Source organism: Symphalangus syndactylus, chromosome 5, assembly GCF_028878055.3.
Source record: "Symphalangus syndactylus isolate Jambi chromosome 5, NHGRI_mSymSyn1-v2.1_pri, whole genome shotgun sequence".
In the NCBI taxonomy this organism is placed as follows: Eukaryota; Metazoa; Chordata; class Mammalia; order Primates; family Hylobatidae; genus Symphalangus; species Symphalangus syndactylus.
The window spans coordinates 128,357,061-128,372,067 of record NC_072427.2 but is presented as its reverse complement, the minus strand read 5'-3'; the positions used below and the strand labels follow the sequence as shown (position 1 = coordinate 128,372,067).

The window sequence follows — 15,007 nt, the reverse complement described above, 5'->3', positions numbered from 1 at the left end:
CTCAGCCTCCGAGTAGCTGAGACTACAGGCGCCCGCCACCGCGCCCGGCTAATTTTTTGTATTTTTTAGTAGAGACGGGGTTTCAGCGTGGTCTCGATCTCCTGACCTCGTGATCCGCCCGCCTCGGCCTCCCAAAGTGCTGGGATTACAAGCGTGAGCCACCGCGCCCGGCCAGTAAATACGAGGTTTCACCATGTTGGCCAGGATGGTCTCAGTCTCTTGACCTCGTGATCTGCCCACCTCAGCCTCCCAAAGTGCTGAGATTACAGGCGTGAGCCACTGCGCTTGGCCGATTTTTGCCTTTAAAGATGACTTCATCCAAACACAAAATTCCTACACCTGCTACCCGATAACAGATGCTTATCCCCAAACTAAATCCATATAATTATTTAATGTATTTATTCTTGAGACAGGGTCTCACTCCATCACCCAGGCTGGAGTGCACTGATGCGATCACAGCTCACCACAACCTCCACCTCCCAGACTCAAATGATCCTCCCACCTCATCCTCCGGAGTGGCTGGGACACCTGGCCTACCAATTAAACCTTAAAACATTGTATGTTGGCCGGGTGCAGCGGTTCATGCCTGTAATCCCAGCACTTTGGGAGGCCGAGGCGGGTGGATTACGAGGTCAGGAGTTTGAGACCAGCCTGGCTAGCATGGGGAAACCCCCCATCTCTACTAAAAAAAAAAAAAAAAAAAAAAAAATACAAAAAATTAGCCAGGCATGGTGGCATGCGCCTGTAATCCCAGCTACTTGGGAGGCTGAGGCAGGAAAACTGCTTGAATCCAGGAGGTGGAGGTTGCAGTGAGGTGAGATCACATCACTGCACTCCAGCCTGGGTGAGAGTGAGACTCCGTCTCCCAAAAAAAAAAAAAAAAAAAGAAAGAAAAAACCCCCATTATTTGTCTATGATTGGCCGGGCATGGTGGCTCATGCCTTAATCCCAGCACTTTGGGAGGCCCAGGCAGCAGGATCACCTGAACGCAGGAGTTCAAAATCAGCCTGGGCAACATGGCAAAACCCTGTCTGTACAAAAAATACAAAAATTAGCTGGGCGTGGTGGCAGGCACCTGTAGTCCTAGCTACTTCCGGGATTGAGACAGGAGGATCACTTGAGCTGGGGAAGTCAAGACTGCAGTGAACTGAGATCCGAGATCGAGCCACTGCACTCCAGCCTGGGTGACAGAGCAAGACCCCATTTTTTAAAAAACAAAATAAAACAAACAAAAAAACCACAAGAAACATTATTTATCTACGATTACACTGCCTTTACAGTTATATGATATTTATGTCTATACTTGATAACATATTCTAAAAGACAGGAATGGACTTTTTAAAAATAATTTTTTAGCAGCTTTAGATCTACAGAAAGATTGTGAAAATAGTAGAGTTCCCATATATCCCACACTGTTTCCCCTGCATTAGTGTGGTGCATTTGTCACAATTAATGAATCAGTACTGATATATTATTATTAACTAACATCCATACTTTATTCAGATTTCCTTAGTTTTTACCTAATGTCCTTTTCGTGTTCCAGGATCCCATCCAGGATACAATACATTTAATCATCATGTCTCCTTAAGCTTCTTTTGGCCATGAAAGATTTTCCAATTTTCCTTTTTTTATGACCTTGACAAGTTTGAGGAATACTGGTCAAGTATTTTTTAGAATGTCCTTCAACTGAGATTTGTCTATGTTTTTCTCATGAGTAGACTAGGGCTATGAGTCTTTGTGAAGAAGACCACACAGAGTGCTACAATCATCATATTGTATCACCAATACATACTATCAACAGGACATCACTGTTGATGTTAACTTTGATTACCTGGTTTAAGGAATTGACTTTTACCTTAATTTGTTTAATGCCTAACTCAGAACTACATATGGGAGGGCACTTAAATACTGTCTTAATATCTGGTTTGTATTCAGTAGGAGAACAGCTTGATGAGACAACCATCAAAATGGAAAAAAAAATCCTCTGGGAAAGAGTGGAAAGAGGATTGGTCATCTCTGCCATTTACTACATAAATGACTTTCGGCAAGTTACCTCTGCACCTGTAAAATGGAATAATGGTACCCAATAGTTCTATTAAACATCTATTGGGAAAATGTATGTATACGTGTTTTGTACAATATTTATACTTTTAGATTTGCCTATGTAAAAATGAAAACACTCGTGGGAACAGTAAATCTTAAGTAGTTAACATCACTGTATAGAATAATTTTCTTTTTTTCTTTTCAGACGGAGTCTCACTCTGTTGCCCAAGATGGGGTGTGATGGCACGATCTCGGCTCACTGCAACCTCCGCCTCACCGATTCAAGTGATTCTCCTGCCTCAGCCTCCCGAGTAGCTGGGGCTACAGGCATGAGCCACCGCACCCGGCCTAGAATAATTTTCGATTGCTGGTTGAGCAGAGCAAGGCCAATATGAGTTGAGGAAAGCAGAGATGGAAAGGCTCATTATAGTTAATGATTTCCCATGTTTGCTTTGCTTCCTTTTGCCAAAGTCTGCTTGTCATCTGAGAGTGGAGAGGATTTCTTAGATCTTATGAAGCCAGAGCTCACTTCTGACGTGAACCAAGTATTAATAATTTTGGTGGTGTTTTTCTGTACTGCATCTGAGAGAGTAATCATTGTTCTTTGAAGATGCAATAATTCTTCTACACTACTACGGACTTAGGGAAATAATTTTTGAGGATAGGAAGCACAGAACAATTATTCAAAGATGACAAATCTTCCTGCCTCAAAATCATATCACTCTGATTTGAATAAAAAATACCAAGGTTTTTCCATTCTTGAGGTTTTATACTCATGTAAGTTCTTCAACCTGAGGTCTGAAAAATAAGGCAACCCCATCCTCTCCTTAAACAGGTTAGAGCCAGTACCTTTTTATTTTTCTATGCACGGACAAAATAATTATGCAGAAAAAACAAAAGAGGCGGGTTTTTTTTTTTTTTTTTTGCATTACTGAAATTCACACTTAACATATAAACAGCCTGCTATATGCAGAGAGCAATGGTGTTTAGAGTCCAATGATCTGGAGTCAAGCCTATTTAAAACCAGATAAGAGAACGTTCCCAAACATCTATGTGTCTTGGATTCTTCATCTTTAAAACTGCGTTGCTGAGAAGATAATATGAGACTAGGCGCGCAAAACAATTTGTTACAGCTATTATTTCTAACCTAGAATGTGTTCGCTGTCAGTAACAGTGCATTAGTTACGATTCATCGAGGGCAGCTTCTGGACTTTCTGTTTGGAAGCCCAGCTGAGGCAAAAGCAGCAGTGCGTTGAAAAACTGGAGCTCGCCACATTCTTAAATTCTTTCGGTTCCTGAAAGCAGTAACCTTGGAAACGAGACCGGCACCACCCCTTTCAGTCCTAAAGCTTGGTTTCTCCCGCTTTTCTCCATTATGTTTAGGGCATCGCTATTTTACGGTCTTTTCGTTTTTTCTTTCCACATCATTAGCACAAAAGAGAAATTCCCCTTCTACAGAAGCAAGTACAAAACCTTTCTAGTCGCCCCTTTTTGGCTGTAGCTCACCTACTATTTTTTTCTATTCCGTGGTCGCAGCCCCAGACGTCCTCAAAGACAAATATTTTCGCGAGGGCCAGTGTAGGGCAGGAACTCCCTAGGCCTTGAATCAAGGGAATCCAGTAGGTAACAACACAAAGGACTCCGACCCAGGTACCTGAGACATCTGAGACCGCTAAAATTAACACAACACCCTACGCGACAGAGAAACTCTGGGAGGGGAGAGAGAGAGACAGAGAGAGAGAGAGAGAGAGAGGGAGGGAGGGAGAGAGAGAGCTAACGAGCGAGCAAGAGAGAGAACTGGGAGACGGAGAGAGAGGGAGACGAGAGGAAGCAACGTTCTCGCGACAAGAGGGGTGTCGACGGAAACTCGGAAATAGTCCCCTAGACGACCCGGCCCCAGCCAGTGGGTGGGGCCAGGGTAAGTCCGCCCCCTTCCGGTTTTTTCCCCGCCTCCCAACCGTGAGGTGTTGGGTTCGGGGGATGCTGGCAGCTGGGTTCTCCTGGTTCCCTTGGGCAGGTGCAGGGTCGGGTTCAAAGCCTCCGGAACGCGTTTTGGCCTGATTTGAGGAGGGGGGCGGGGAGGGACCTGCGGCTTGCGGCCCCGCCCCCTTCTCCGGCTTGCCGCCGACCGATAAGCCCGCCTCCTCCCTCGGCCGGCCCTGGGGCCGTGTACCCCCGGCAACTCCAGCCGAGGCCTGGGCTTCTGCCTGCAGGTGTCTGCGGCGAGGCCCCTAGGGTACAGCCAGATTTGGCCCCATGGTGGGTTTCGGGGCCAACCGGCGGGCTGGCCGCCTGCCCTCTCTCGTGCTCGTGGTGCTGCTGGTGGTGATTGTCGTCCTCGCCTTCAACTACTGGAGCATCTCCTCCCGCCACGTCCTGCTTCAGGAGGAGGTGGCCGAGCTGCAGGGCCAGGTCCAGCGCACCGAAGTGGCCCGCGGGCGGCTGGAAAAGCGCAATTCGGACCTCTTGCTGTTGGTGGACACGCACAAGAAACAGATCGACCAGAAGGAGGCCGACTACGGCCGCCTCAGCAGCCGGCTGCAGGCCAGAGAGGGCCTCGGGAAGAGATGCGAGGATGACAAGGTAAGGACGACCCCTTTCTCTTCAACCCCCATGGTTTCTTTTCTCTCGGGGGTCTGGGGCGGGATGTTAATCGGCTAGCTGTTGTCTTATCCCTTCCAGTATTGCAGTCCTGAAGGCTCCTTTCACCCCCAACAACCCTGTTTCTGTCAGACTTTTCCCGGTTTATCAGTGCCACGTTCTCTGGTCCCTGCCAGACAAAAATGACTGTAAATTCTGGTTCTCAAGAGTGGACTGTGTGCGGATGCTGCCTATTCTCTAAGCTCAGCTAGTGAGCTGGCAGTAGAAATCATCTGGCCTATGTGGCCCCCTTACCTTCAAAGACACACAAATCTGGCGACTGCCAGGTTTGGTGTGGTTATTGTCTCATTTTTATTCCGTGCACACTGATCAATGTTAATTTCATTATTTAAAGAACGAAGCCTCCTCTGACTCCTCTACTTATGGTAGTCACCATATATTTTTTAGTCTGTGTGACTTTTAGATCTCTATAGGGTGATGTATTGAATAACGAAATAATCAGCTATGACTGCCTTTTTGTGATCAAAATGTTATGATAGATGGGCCCTCGAGCTATATGTGAGACACACTTGTGTCTTGGACGTAGTTGATCCATCATTATCTACTCAATTTGAATTGTTAATGAAATTAGCCAAAAGATTAGAATCTGAAAATAAATTTTAAGCAATGGAATGTCATGTCAGTGTCTTCACTGAAAGAAAATAGAATGAAATTTTGTATAGCTAAGTTGCTATTAGGGTTGGTGTTTTATACAGATGGAAAACTATACAAAGTTTTAAATATAAAAAGTTTAAAATTGAACTGTAATCATACTTGCTACTAAATAATCCTTGTTTTCATTAGCTCATTGGTAACTATATTAATAGTTTATGACTTAGCCACTTCTGTAGATAGAGTTATGAAAATTTCTGGGCAGGATAGTAGATGCCTTTCTATACACTTCTTTGGTAATCTTCACATTTTTGTGTGTAAATGCCCATTATAATTACAAGTTTTACTTTGCATATCAAAATCACTTAAGGGTAAGTCATTATAAATTAAACTGTCTGTGAGCTTCTAACTTTCCTGTTGACAGCCTCTACCTTGCTTTCTTATTTCATGAAAATTAAGGCCCTCAGTTAAGTGCTTCCCTATAACCCCCTCCTCTTCACCATAGCACAGACATGCTCTGATAGGGTCAAGGAATCAGTAAATTTATATGTGCGCTGCATGCTTAACTCTAAAGACTGAAAAACTCTTGGGCAGAGTAGGTAGAAATCGATGAAAGTTTGGAGTATTAAAGTAAGGTCTTCCTATTTGGAATGGTTAAGCATTACAATTCACATTCTTTTCTCTGGTCTCAAAGGAAAGTCTCTTGTTGTAATTAATACTCTTGATTCCATTCTTTCATCCATTGGACTTTTGTTTGTTTGTTTATTTGTTTGTTTGAGACGGAGTTTTGTTCTTGTTGCCCAGGCAGGAGTGCAATGGCGTGATCTCAGCTCACTGCAACCTCCGCCCCCCCGGGTTCAAGCGATTCTCCTGCCTCAGCCTCCTGAGTAGCTGGGACTACAGGCATGCGCCACCACGCCTGGCTAATTTTGTATTTTTAGTAGAGAAGGGGTTTCTCCATGTTGGTCAGGCTGGTCTTGAACTCCCAACCTCAGGTGATCCACCCGCCTCAGCCTCCCAAAGTGCTGGGATTACAGGCGTGAGCCACCATGCCCGGCCTCTTTTTTTTGTTTGTTTTTGTTTTTTAAGAGACAGGGTCTCACTGTGTTGCCCAGGCTGGAGTGCAGTAGCTGTTCACAGGCATGATGCACTATAGCATTGAACCCTTGAGCTCAAGTGATCCTCCTGCTTCAGCCTCTGAGTAGCTGGGACTGCAGGTGTGCACCACCTTGCCCATCTCTACTGAACTGTCAGTCTCTTTCAGTTTGTTTCACTTTTTACCTTCAACAGTATGTGGGTGTCCCCTGTTCTCAGTAAAGAAAAAAAAATCTATATATTCCTTTCTCCCAACCAACCCATTTGTTTTTTCACTTTCATTGCTAAAGTCAGATTATTGATGGTCTAGAAATGTTCCATCTACCTATTTTTTCATAACCATCCTAATCTTAAAATGTCTGCCATCTTTCTTTCCTCCCCTTTTCTGAAACTATTCTTTTGAAGGTCACAAATGGCAGTCTTCCTAGTCAAAACCAAAGAATATTTTTATTCTTACTGTATTTGACCTTCCAGTAGTTTGATCCTGTTGATTGTCTCTAGCTATTTGGAAACTATTTCCTTTCTTGCTTCTGTAATACTGGACTCTCCAGTCTTATCTTCTTCACTATATTCTTTGCTGTATTTATTTTTTCTTTCCAGTCACCTAATAAGGGACTCTATTCTTGAGCCTTTGCTCTCCCCTAAGAGCAGTATTCCCCAAAGTAGTGTTAAACAGAATATTCTTCTTGTAATATTTCTTAGGTGGTGAGGAGAAAAAAAAGAAAACCTCTTTTGGAGGGAAGTGTTAGTGTATCCTCCTCTTGGAATTCATAATGCCTGGTAAAATATAAAAGCTCTGAGAAATCCATTAATAAAGAAGCCTATTCAATTTTGTTTAACTCAGTCTTGTTTAGTTTATTTGATCACAGGTTACTATTTTCATAGCCTACCTATTATGGTACAGAATAATATAGCAAAGCCCACTAGTTTGGGAAATATTGCCCTGGGTATCTTAACTACTTTTAAGTGTTTGGCTAATATTTTATGCAGCTGGCTCACAAGACTGTATCTCTTATTGAATGCCAGTTCTGTGTGTGTATATGTGTGTATATATATATATATATATATATATATATATATATATTTTTTTTTTTTTTTTTTTTAGACGGAGTCTCACTCTGTCAACCAGGCTGGAGTGCAGTGGCGTGATCTCGGCTCACTGCAAGCTCCGCCTCCTGGGTTCACGCCATTCTCTGCTTCAGCCTCCTGAGTAGCTGGGACTACAGGCGCCCACCTCCATGCCAGGCTAATTTTTTGTATTTTTAGTAGAGACGGGGTTTCACTGTGTTAGCCAGGATGGTCTCGATCTCCTGACCTCGTGATCCACCGGCCTTGGCCTCCCAAAGTGCTGAGATTACAGGCGTGAGCCACCGCGCCCAGCTAGTTCTGTATATTTTTAAAAGTTTTTTCTTTTTTTAGTTTTGTAGAGATAGTGTGTCGCTATGTTGCCCAGGCTGCTCTCAAACTCCTGGGTCCAAGTGATCTTCTTGCCTTGGGCTCACAAAGTGCTGGGATTCTAGGTGTGTGCCACAGCATTTGTTGTGCCACTTGTGTATTTTGAGCTGGCCATAACAACTTTCTTTGGCTGCTTGTGAATGTCTGTTCTTGGGGTTAATGAGGACTCTCTGAGCTGCTTAGTAGAAAGGGTAGTCTTGGTCTCTGTCTTTTAAACTTAACAATTTTTCAGGGTTTTTTTTTTTTTTTTTTTGAGACGGAGTCTCGCTCTGTCGCCCAGGCTGGAGTGCAGTGGCGCGATCTCGGCTCACTGCAAGCTCCGCCTCCCGGGTTCACGCCATTCTCCCGCCTCAGCCTCCCGAGTAGCTGGGACTACAGGTGCCTGCCACTGCGCCCAGCTAATTTTTTGTATTTTTAGTAGAGACGGGGTTTCACCATGGTCTCGATCTCCTGACCTCGTGATCCACCCGCCTCGGCCTCCCAAAGTGCTGGGATTACAGGCGTGAGCCACCGCGCCCGGCCTTTTCAGGGTTTTTTATTGTTGTTGTTGTTTGTTTGTTTTGAGACAGGGTCTTGCTCTGTCACCCAGGCTGGAGAGCAGTGGTGCAATCACAGCTTACTACAGCCTCAAACTCCTGGGCTCAAGCGATCCTCCCACCTTGGCCTCCCAAGTAGCTGGGACTATAGGTGCATGCCACCATGCTGGTCTAATTTTTTATTTTTTGGTAGAGATGAGGGTCTCATTATCTTGTCCAGGCTGGTCTCCAATTCCTGGCCTCAAGTGATCCTCCTGCCTTGGCCTTCTAAAGTGCTGGGATTACAGGTGTGAGCCACCATACCTGGCCACTTAACAGTTTTAGATCTGGAAAATTATTGCAAAGATAGTAGAGGGAGTTTCTATATACCCCACACTCAGTCTTCCCTATTATTAACATCTTACATAAGTATGATGCATTTGTCACAATTAATGAACCAGTATTGATATCTTATTATGAAAGTCCATACTTCATTCAGATTTCTTCAGTTTTCTCCTGCTGTCCTTTTTTAATTCCAGGGTCTCATCCAGAGTACTACGTTACGTTTAGACATTATGTCTGCTGAAGCTTCTTTTCAGTCTTTCCTTGTTTTTTAGACCTTTTCTTGTTTTTGATAATCTTGACAATTTTAAGGATTACTAATTAGGTGTTTTATAGAAAGTCCCTCAATTGGGAATTGTCTGAGTCTTTTCTCAGGATTAGACTGGGGTTGTGGGTTTTGGGACAAAGACCACAGAAGTAAAGTACCAATCTCAACACATCATATCATGGGTACGTTTTTGAAAATGATTTATCACTACTTATGTTAACCTCTATCACCTAGCGTGAGATAGTGCTTGTCAGGTTTCTCCACTATAAGGTACTCTTAAAAAAAAAATCTGTTTCCATACTGTACATTTTGGAAGAAAGTATGTTCACCCTCACTTAATGAGTGGGTAGTTATGTTTTTCCTCCTTAAGGGCAGAGTGTCAACATAAACTATATGGAATTCTTCTGCAAAGAAGATTTGTCTCTTCTCCCTCATTTATTAACTTAATAATTTACTTGTATCAGTATGGACTCATGGATATTTGTTTTATACTTTGGCTTATAATCCAATATTAGTTTTTTTTTTTGTTGCTCAAATTGTTCTGGCTCTGGCCATTGGAGAGCTCCTTCATTAACTCCTGTATCCCCTTTTTACTTTTATAGTGCCAGAAAGTACAGAGAATTTCCACATACCCTACACCCAGTTTCATTGTGACATACCCCTTTCTTAATTTTTGGTACTTTTAGATGCTCTAGGCCTATCTATATGTTTCCTACTCCAGTCCTAGAGTCAGCCATTTCTCCAAGGAGCCCTGGTTCCTTTTTTTTTTTTTTTTTTTTTTTGAGACAGAGTCTCGCTGTCGCCCAGGCTGGAGTGCAGTGGCGTGATCTCGACTCACTGCAGGCTCCGCCCCGTGGGGTTCACACCATTCTCCTGCCTCAGCCTCCCGAGTAGCTGGGACTACAGGCACCCGCCACCTCGCCTGGCTAATTTTTTGTATTTTTAGTGGAGACGGGGTTTCACCGTGTTAGCTAGGGTGGTCTCGATCTCCTGACCTCGTGATCCGCCCGCCTCGGCCTCCCAAAGTGCTGGGATTACAGGCGTGAGCCACCGCGCCCGGCAGCCCTGGTTCCTTTTATTGGAGAATGGCGTTAGAAACCAAGGTCTGCAGCCGGACACGGTGGCTCACGCCTATAGTCCCAATGATTTGGGAGGCTGAGGCTAGTGGATCTCTTGAGGTCTAGAGTTCAAGACCACCCTGACTAACATGGTGAAACCCCGTCTCTACTTAAAAATACAAAAATTGGGCCAGACGCGTTGGCTCACGCCTGTAATCCCAGCACTTTGGGAGGCCGAGGCAGGCAGATCACAAGGTCAGGAGTTCGAGACCAGCCTGGCCAGCATGGTGAAACTCCATCTCTACTAAAAATACAAAAATTAGCCAGGTGTGGTGGCGTGTGCCTGTAGTCCCAGCTACTCGGGAGGCTGAGGCAGGAGAATTGCTTGAACCCAGCAGGCAGAGGTTGCAGTGAGCTCAGATCACGCCATTGCACTCCAGCCTGGAGGACAGCAAGACTCCATCTCAAAAAAAAAAAAAAAAAAAAAAACCACCACAAAAAAATAAAAATTAACCGGGCATGGTGGGGGGCGCCTGTAATCCCAGCTACTTGGGAGGCGGAGGCAGGAGTATTGTTTGAACTGGGAGGCAGAGGTTGCAGTGAGCCAAGATCGTGCCACTGCACTCCAGCCTGGGCAACAGAGTAAGACTCTGTCTCAGAAAAAAAAAAAGAAACCAAGGTCTGCGTGGCAGATACGCTCGTTGCTACTATGAGGTTATCTTTGGAAATCAAGGAATCCTTTCTCCAGAGGAATCAGAAAGGTGATATTTGGTTTCTTTCACATTATGCCCATTCTGTCACTTCCAGTCTGTTACCTGGGTTACTAAACATATAAATTCCTTTTTTTTTTTTCTGAGATGGAGCCTCACTCTGTCACCCAGGCTGGAGTGCAGTGGCGGTCTCAGCTCACTGCAACCTCCAACCCCGGGCTGAAGCGATTCTCCTGCCTCATCTTCCTGAGTAGCTGAGACTACAGGCACATGCCACCACGCCTGGCTAATTTTTGATTTTTTAGTAGAGACGGGGTTTCACCATGTTGGCCAGGCTGGTCTTTAACTCCTGACCTCAAGTGATCTGCCCACCGTGGCCTCCCAAAGTGCTGGGATTACAGGCATGACCCACCACATCCGGCCTTGAACATAGAAATTATTTAAGGGAGCTTTAAGTTGCTCCTGTCTTGTCAAAAGAAGTGAGAAACAACCCCCACTTCTCTGAGATTCCCTCAAACTTTCTGATTTTTTAAACTTCCCTCTAAAGGGTTTCAGCCTGGAGGGGTGTATTAGTTTGCTAGGGCTGCCATAACAAAATGCCACAGACTAGGTGGCTTAAACAACAGAAATTTATTTTCTCACATTTTTGAAGGTTGGAAGTCTAAGACCAAGGTGCCAGCAGGGTTGTTTTTCTCTGAGGCTTCTCTCCTTGGCTTGCAGATGGCAACCTTCTTTCTACTTTATTGTGACATGATAGTCCCTCTGTATGCACACATCCTTGGTGTCTTTTCCTCTTCTTAAAAGGATACGAGTCATATTGGGTTAGACCTATTGTAACTTAAGCACTTTAAAGACCTTGTCTCCAAATACAGTTATATTCTGAGATCCTGGAGACTGGGACTTCAACATGTGAATTTGGGGGAAACACAGTTCATCTTAGAACAAGGGAGATCCATCACACATACATACACACATACATACACACACACACATATACACACACCCTTTTATTTCCTCTTTCTATCAGAAAAGTCCTTATTACTCTTTCCTCAGTACAGGGCATGTCTCTTAACTTGGGTTATTATTCTCTCTCTCTTTTTCTTTTAAAGAGATGGGGTCTCACTACATTGCCCAGGCTAGAATGCGGTAGCTAGTCATAGGTGTGATCATAGCACACCACAGCCAGGAACTCCTGGGCTCAAGTGAAGGTCCTCCTGTTTAAGCCTTCTGAGTAGCTGAAACTACAGGTGTGCACCACTGTGCTTGGCTCCTAAACTTGGATTCTTGCAAACTGTAGCTCATACTAAAGCTATGTGGTCCAGCTGGGTCAAGTCAAGCTCTTGATAAATAAAAGGAGTTGTTAGAATGTAGAAAAAGTCCTCAAACTTGTCGTTTTATTACACACACACACACACACATCAGTTTTGAAGTTTGAAGCTGAATAGTAAATGACCTTTTTTCCCTTTAACAACCATAATTTTCCTTGAGGCAGCGTATGCCTTTAGTCGAATGGGGAAAAGGTCATGTGTTGGAAAGGAGGATGAGAAGCGTATTACAAAAAAATGTTTTTTGGGGGAATATTTTGGAATATAATAGTAATCTCTCTTATTCTTGAGAGGTTTGAGTAAATTGATTAAAATTCTTAAAACAGTGCCTACTACATTGTTATTCTACAGCTACTTCCTCATTTGTTTTCTGCCTTTTTTCCAGGATGGGGCTCTGTCTGTGTTCCTGCCCAAGATCTGGTCCCAGCCCTAGCCTACCTGCCTCACCCTTTGCTCCTGAATGTCTGACTTTTTTTGTTGTTTGTTTGTTTTCCATTTCCTGGTTCATTTCCAGTTAGGCTTAGTTGGCTCCTCCCATAGGTGTCTTAGCTGACTCCCTAGAGCTTGCCTGTTCTTCTGTAATCTGAGTATCAACTTCTACAGTTCTAATATGCTGCATATGATAATTCCTGCCTTTGCCTCTGCCTCACCAGCCATAATCTGGCCAACTTTTAACTGTAATTTCCACCTCAAATTATTCATAAATCAATCAAAACTGGTAACTCCTCCAAACGATACCCCTTTCCTACCTTCTTGGTCCCTATAAATGATGCCCATGCAACCATTATTTAAGAGTGAGGTTAGAAATTTGGTGTTGTCTTTGATTCCTTCAGTATATCATATTGAGTGCTTCAACATACAGAGGAGTTACTTGATCCCATTAAAAAAAAACGTCATTCTGACTGCAGAATAGAGAACTTGGCAAATCCCTAACTAGTCCCCTTTCCTTGGTCTCCATTTCTTTTAGTCAGTTCTCCTGTGAAGCCAGCCTGAACTTCCTCAAACCTTATTTTCAGAGTGGCTGTATTACTCACTGACTATATCAGGTTAGAATTCTGCTGTCTCATCTTTAAGGTCTTCCATAGAGTGGCTCTAGCTACCTTTGTCTCCCACTATCTCCTGACCCAAATTGTATTTCAGGCTGATTGTTTTGCTTACTTTTGCCTTGCCGCCTGCCTTTCTGTGTCATGTTAATTCCTGTTTCTGTGCCTTTGTTCCTGCTGTTTGACTCTTAGCTTCTTGCCTCTTTTCTGTATATTTATTATAGCAATCTTTTTTTTTTTTTTTAAATTGAGACAGAGTCTCACTCTGTTGCCCAGGCTGGAGTACAGTGGCACGATCTTGGCTCACTGCAAGCTCCGCCTCCCGGGTTCACACTATTCTCCTGCCTCAGCCTCCTGAGTAGCTGGGACTACAGGTGCTCGCCACCACGCCCAGCTAGTTTTTTTGTATTTTGAGTAGAGAAGGGGTTTCACCATGTTAGTCAGGATGGTCTCTGTTTCAATCTCCTGACCTTGTGATCCACCCGCCTCGGCCTCCCAAAGTGTTGGAATTACAGGCATGAGCCACCGTGCCTGGCCTTTTTTTTTTTTTTTTTTTTTTTTTGAGATGAAGTCTTGCTCTGTTGCCCAGGCTGCAGTACAGTGATGCAATCTTGGCTCACTGCAACCTCCGCCTCCCGGGTTTAAGCAACTCTCCTGCCTCAGCCTCCTGAGTAGCTGGGATTACAGGCACGTACCACCAGGCCTGGCTAAATTTTCTTGTATTTTTAGTAGAGATGGGGTTTCACCATGTTGGCCAAGCTGGTCTCAAACTCCTGACCTTGTGAACCGCCCACCTTGACCTCCCAAAGTGCTGGGATTACAGGCATGAGCCACCACGCCCAGCCTATTCTACCAATCTTTTATCCAGCTTCTGATCCATGTCCACTATGAAGCCCCCTGGGACTTCTGACCTGGAACATGCTTTTCTTTTTTTTTTTTTTTCGAGATGGAGTTTTGCTCATCACCCAGGCTGGAGTGCAATGGCGCAATCTCGGCTTACTGCAACCTCCACCTCCCAGGTGCAAGCGATTCTCTAGCCTCAGCCTCCCAAGTAGCTGGGATTATAGGCACCCACCACCATGCCTGGCTAATTTTTTTTTTTTTTTTTTTTTTTTTAGTAGAGATGGGGTTTTACCACATTAGCCAGGCTGGTCTCGAACTCCTAACCTCAGGTGATCCACCCACCTGGGCCTCCCAAAGTCCTAGGATTACAGGTGTGAGCCACTGCTCCCAGCCATGCTCTTCCTTCCTTATACACCATTTACATTTATTGTTTGAGCTTCATTAACTTATTTTGTTCCTTTTTTACTAATAGCTTATTGTGTATGAACTTTGTTTTCTCAAAGAAATTTTAAGTTCCTTGAGGAAGGACTATGTTTTAAATTTTTTCCTGTGGGAAAAATAGTTCTTAGTGCTGTTACAAAATGTACGAGGTTGATTTGTATCACCTAAAAGGATATGTTGAAGTCTAAATCACCTGTGAATGTTATCTTATTTTGGGAATAGGGTCTTTGCAGATGTAATCAAGTTAAAATGAGATCATACTGGATTAGGGTGGCCCCTATTCCATTTAACTGGTATCCTGATAAGAAAAAAGAATTAGGGAGAACACCAGGTGCATGAATACACAGAGACACAGACACGTTGGGGAGACCGCATGGCAGATAAAGGCAGAGACTGGAGTTATGTTTCCACAAACCAAGGAATGCCCAGGGCTACCAGAACCCAGAAGCCAGGAGCCTCCCCCTAGAGGCTCCAGTGGGAACAAGGCTTTGCCAACACCTTGATTTTCTACTTCTAGCCTCTGAAACTGTCCTCTAGCACTGTGAGACAATACATTTCTGCTTTATGCTATTCAGTTTGTGGCACTTTGTTACATCGGCCTAGGAAACAAATACACA

At 44.2% G+C, this 15,007-nt stretch overlaps 1 protein-coding gene across 3 annotated transcripts in view; it reads left to right on the top strand.

The window, feature by feature from the left end:
- The first annotated feature begins 3,948 nt into the window (after positions 1–3,948).
- Positions 3,949–15,007, top strand: part of GOLM2 (golgi membrane protein 2) — a 126,141-nt gene continuing 115,082 nt past the window's right edge. For all 3 annotated transcript variants that reach the window (XM_055276874.2, XM_055276873.2, XM_055276872.2), the window contains exon 1: positions 3,949–4,626. In XM_055276874.2, the coding sequence (XP_055132849.1) occupies positions 4,300–4,626 (327 nt within the window). In that variant the 5' untranslated portion in view covers positions 3,949–4,299. The remainder of the gene's footprint in view (positions 4,627–15,007) is intronic.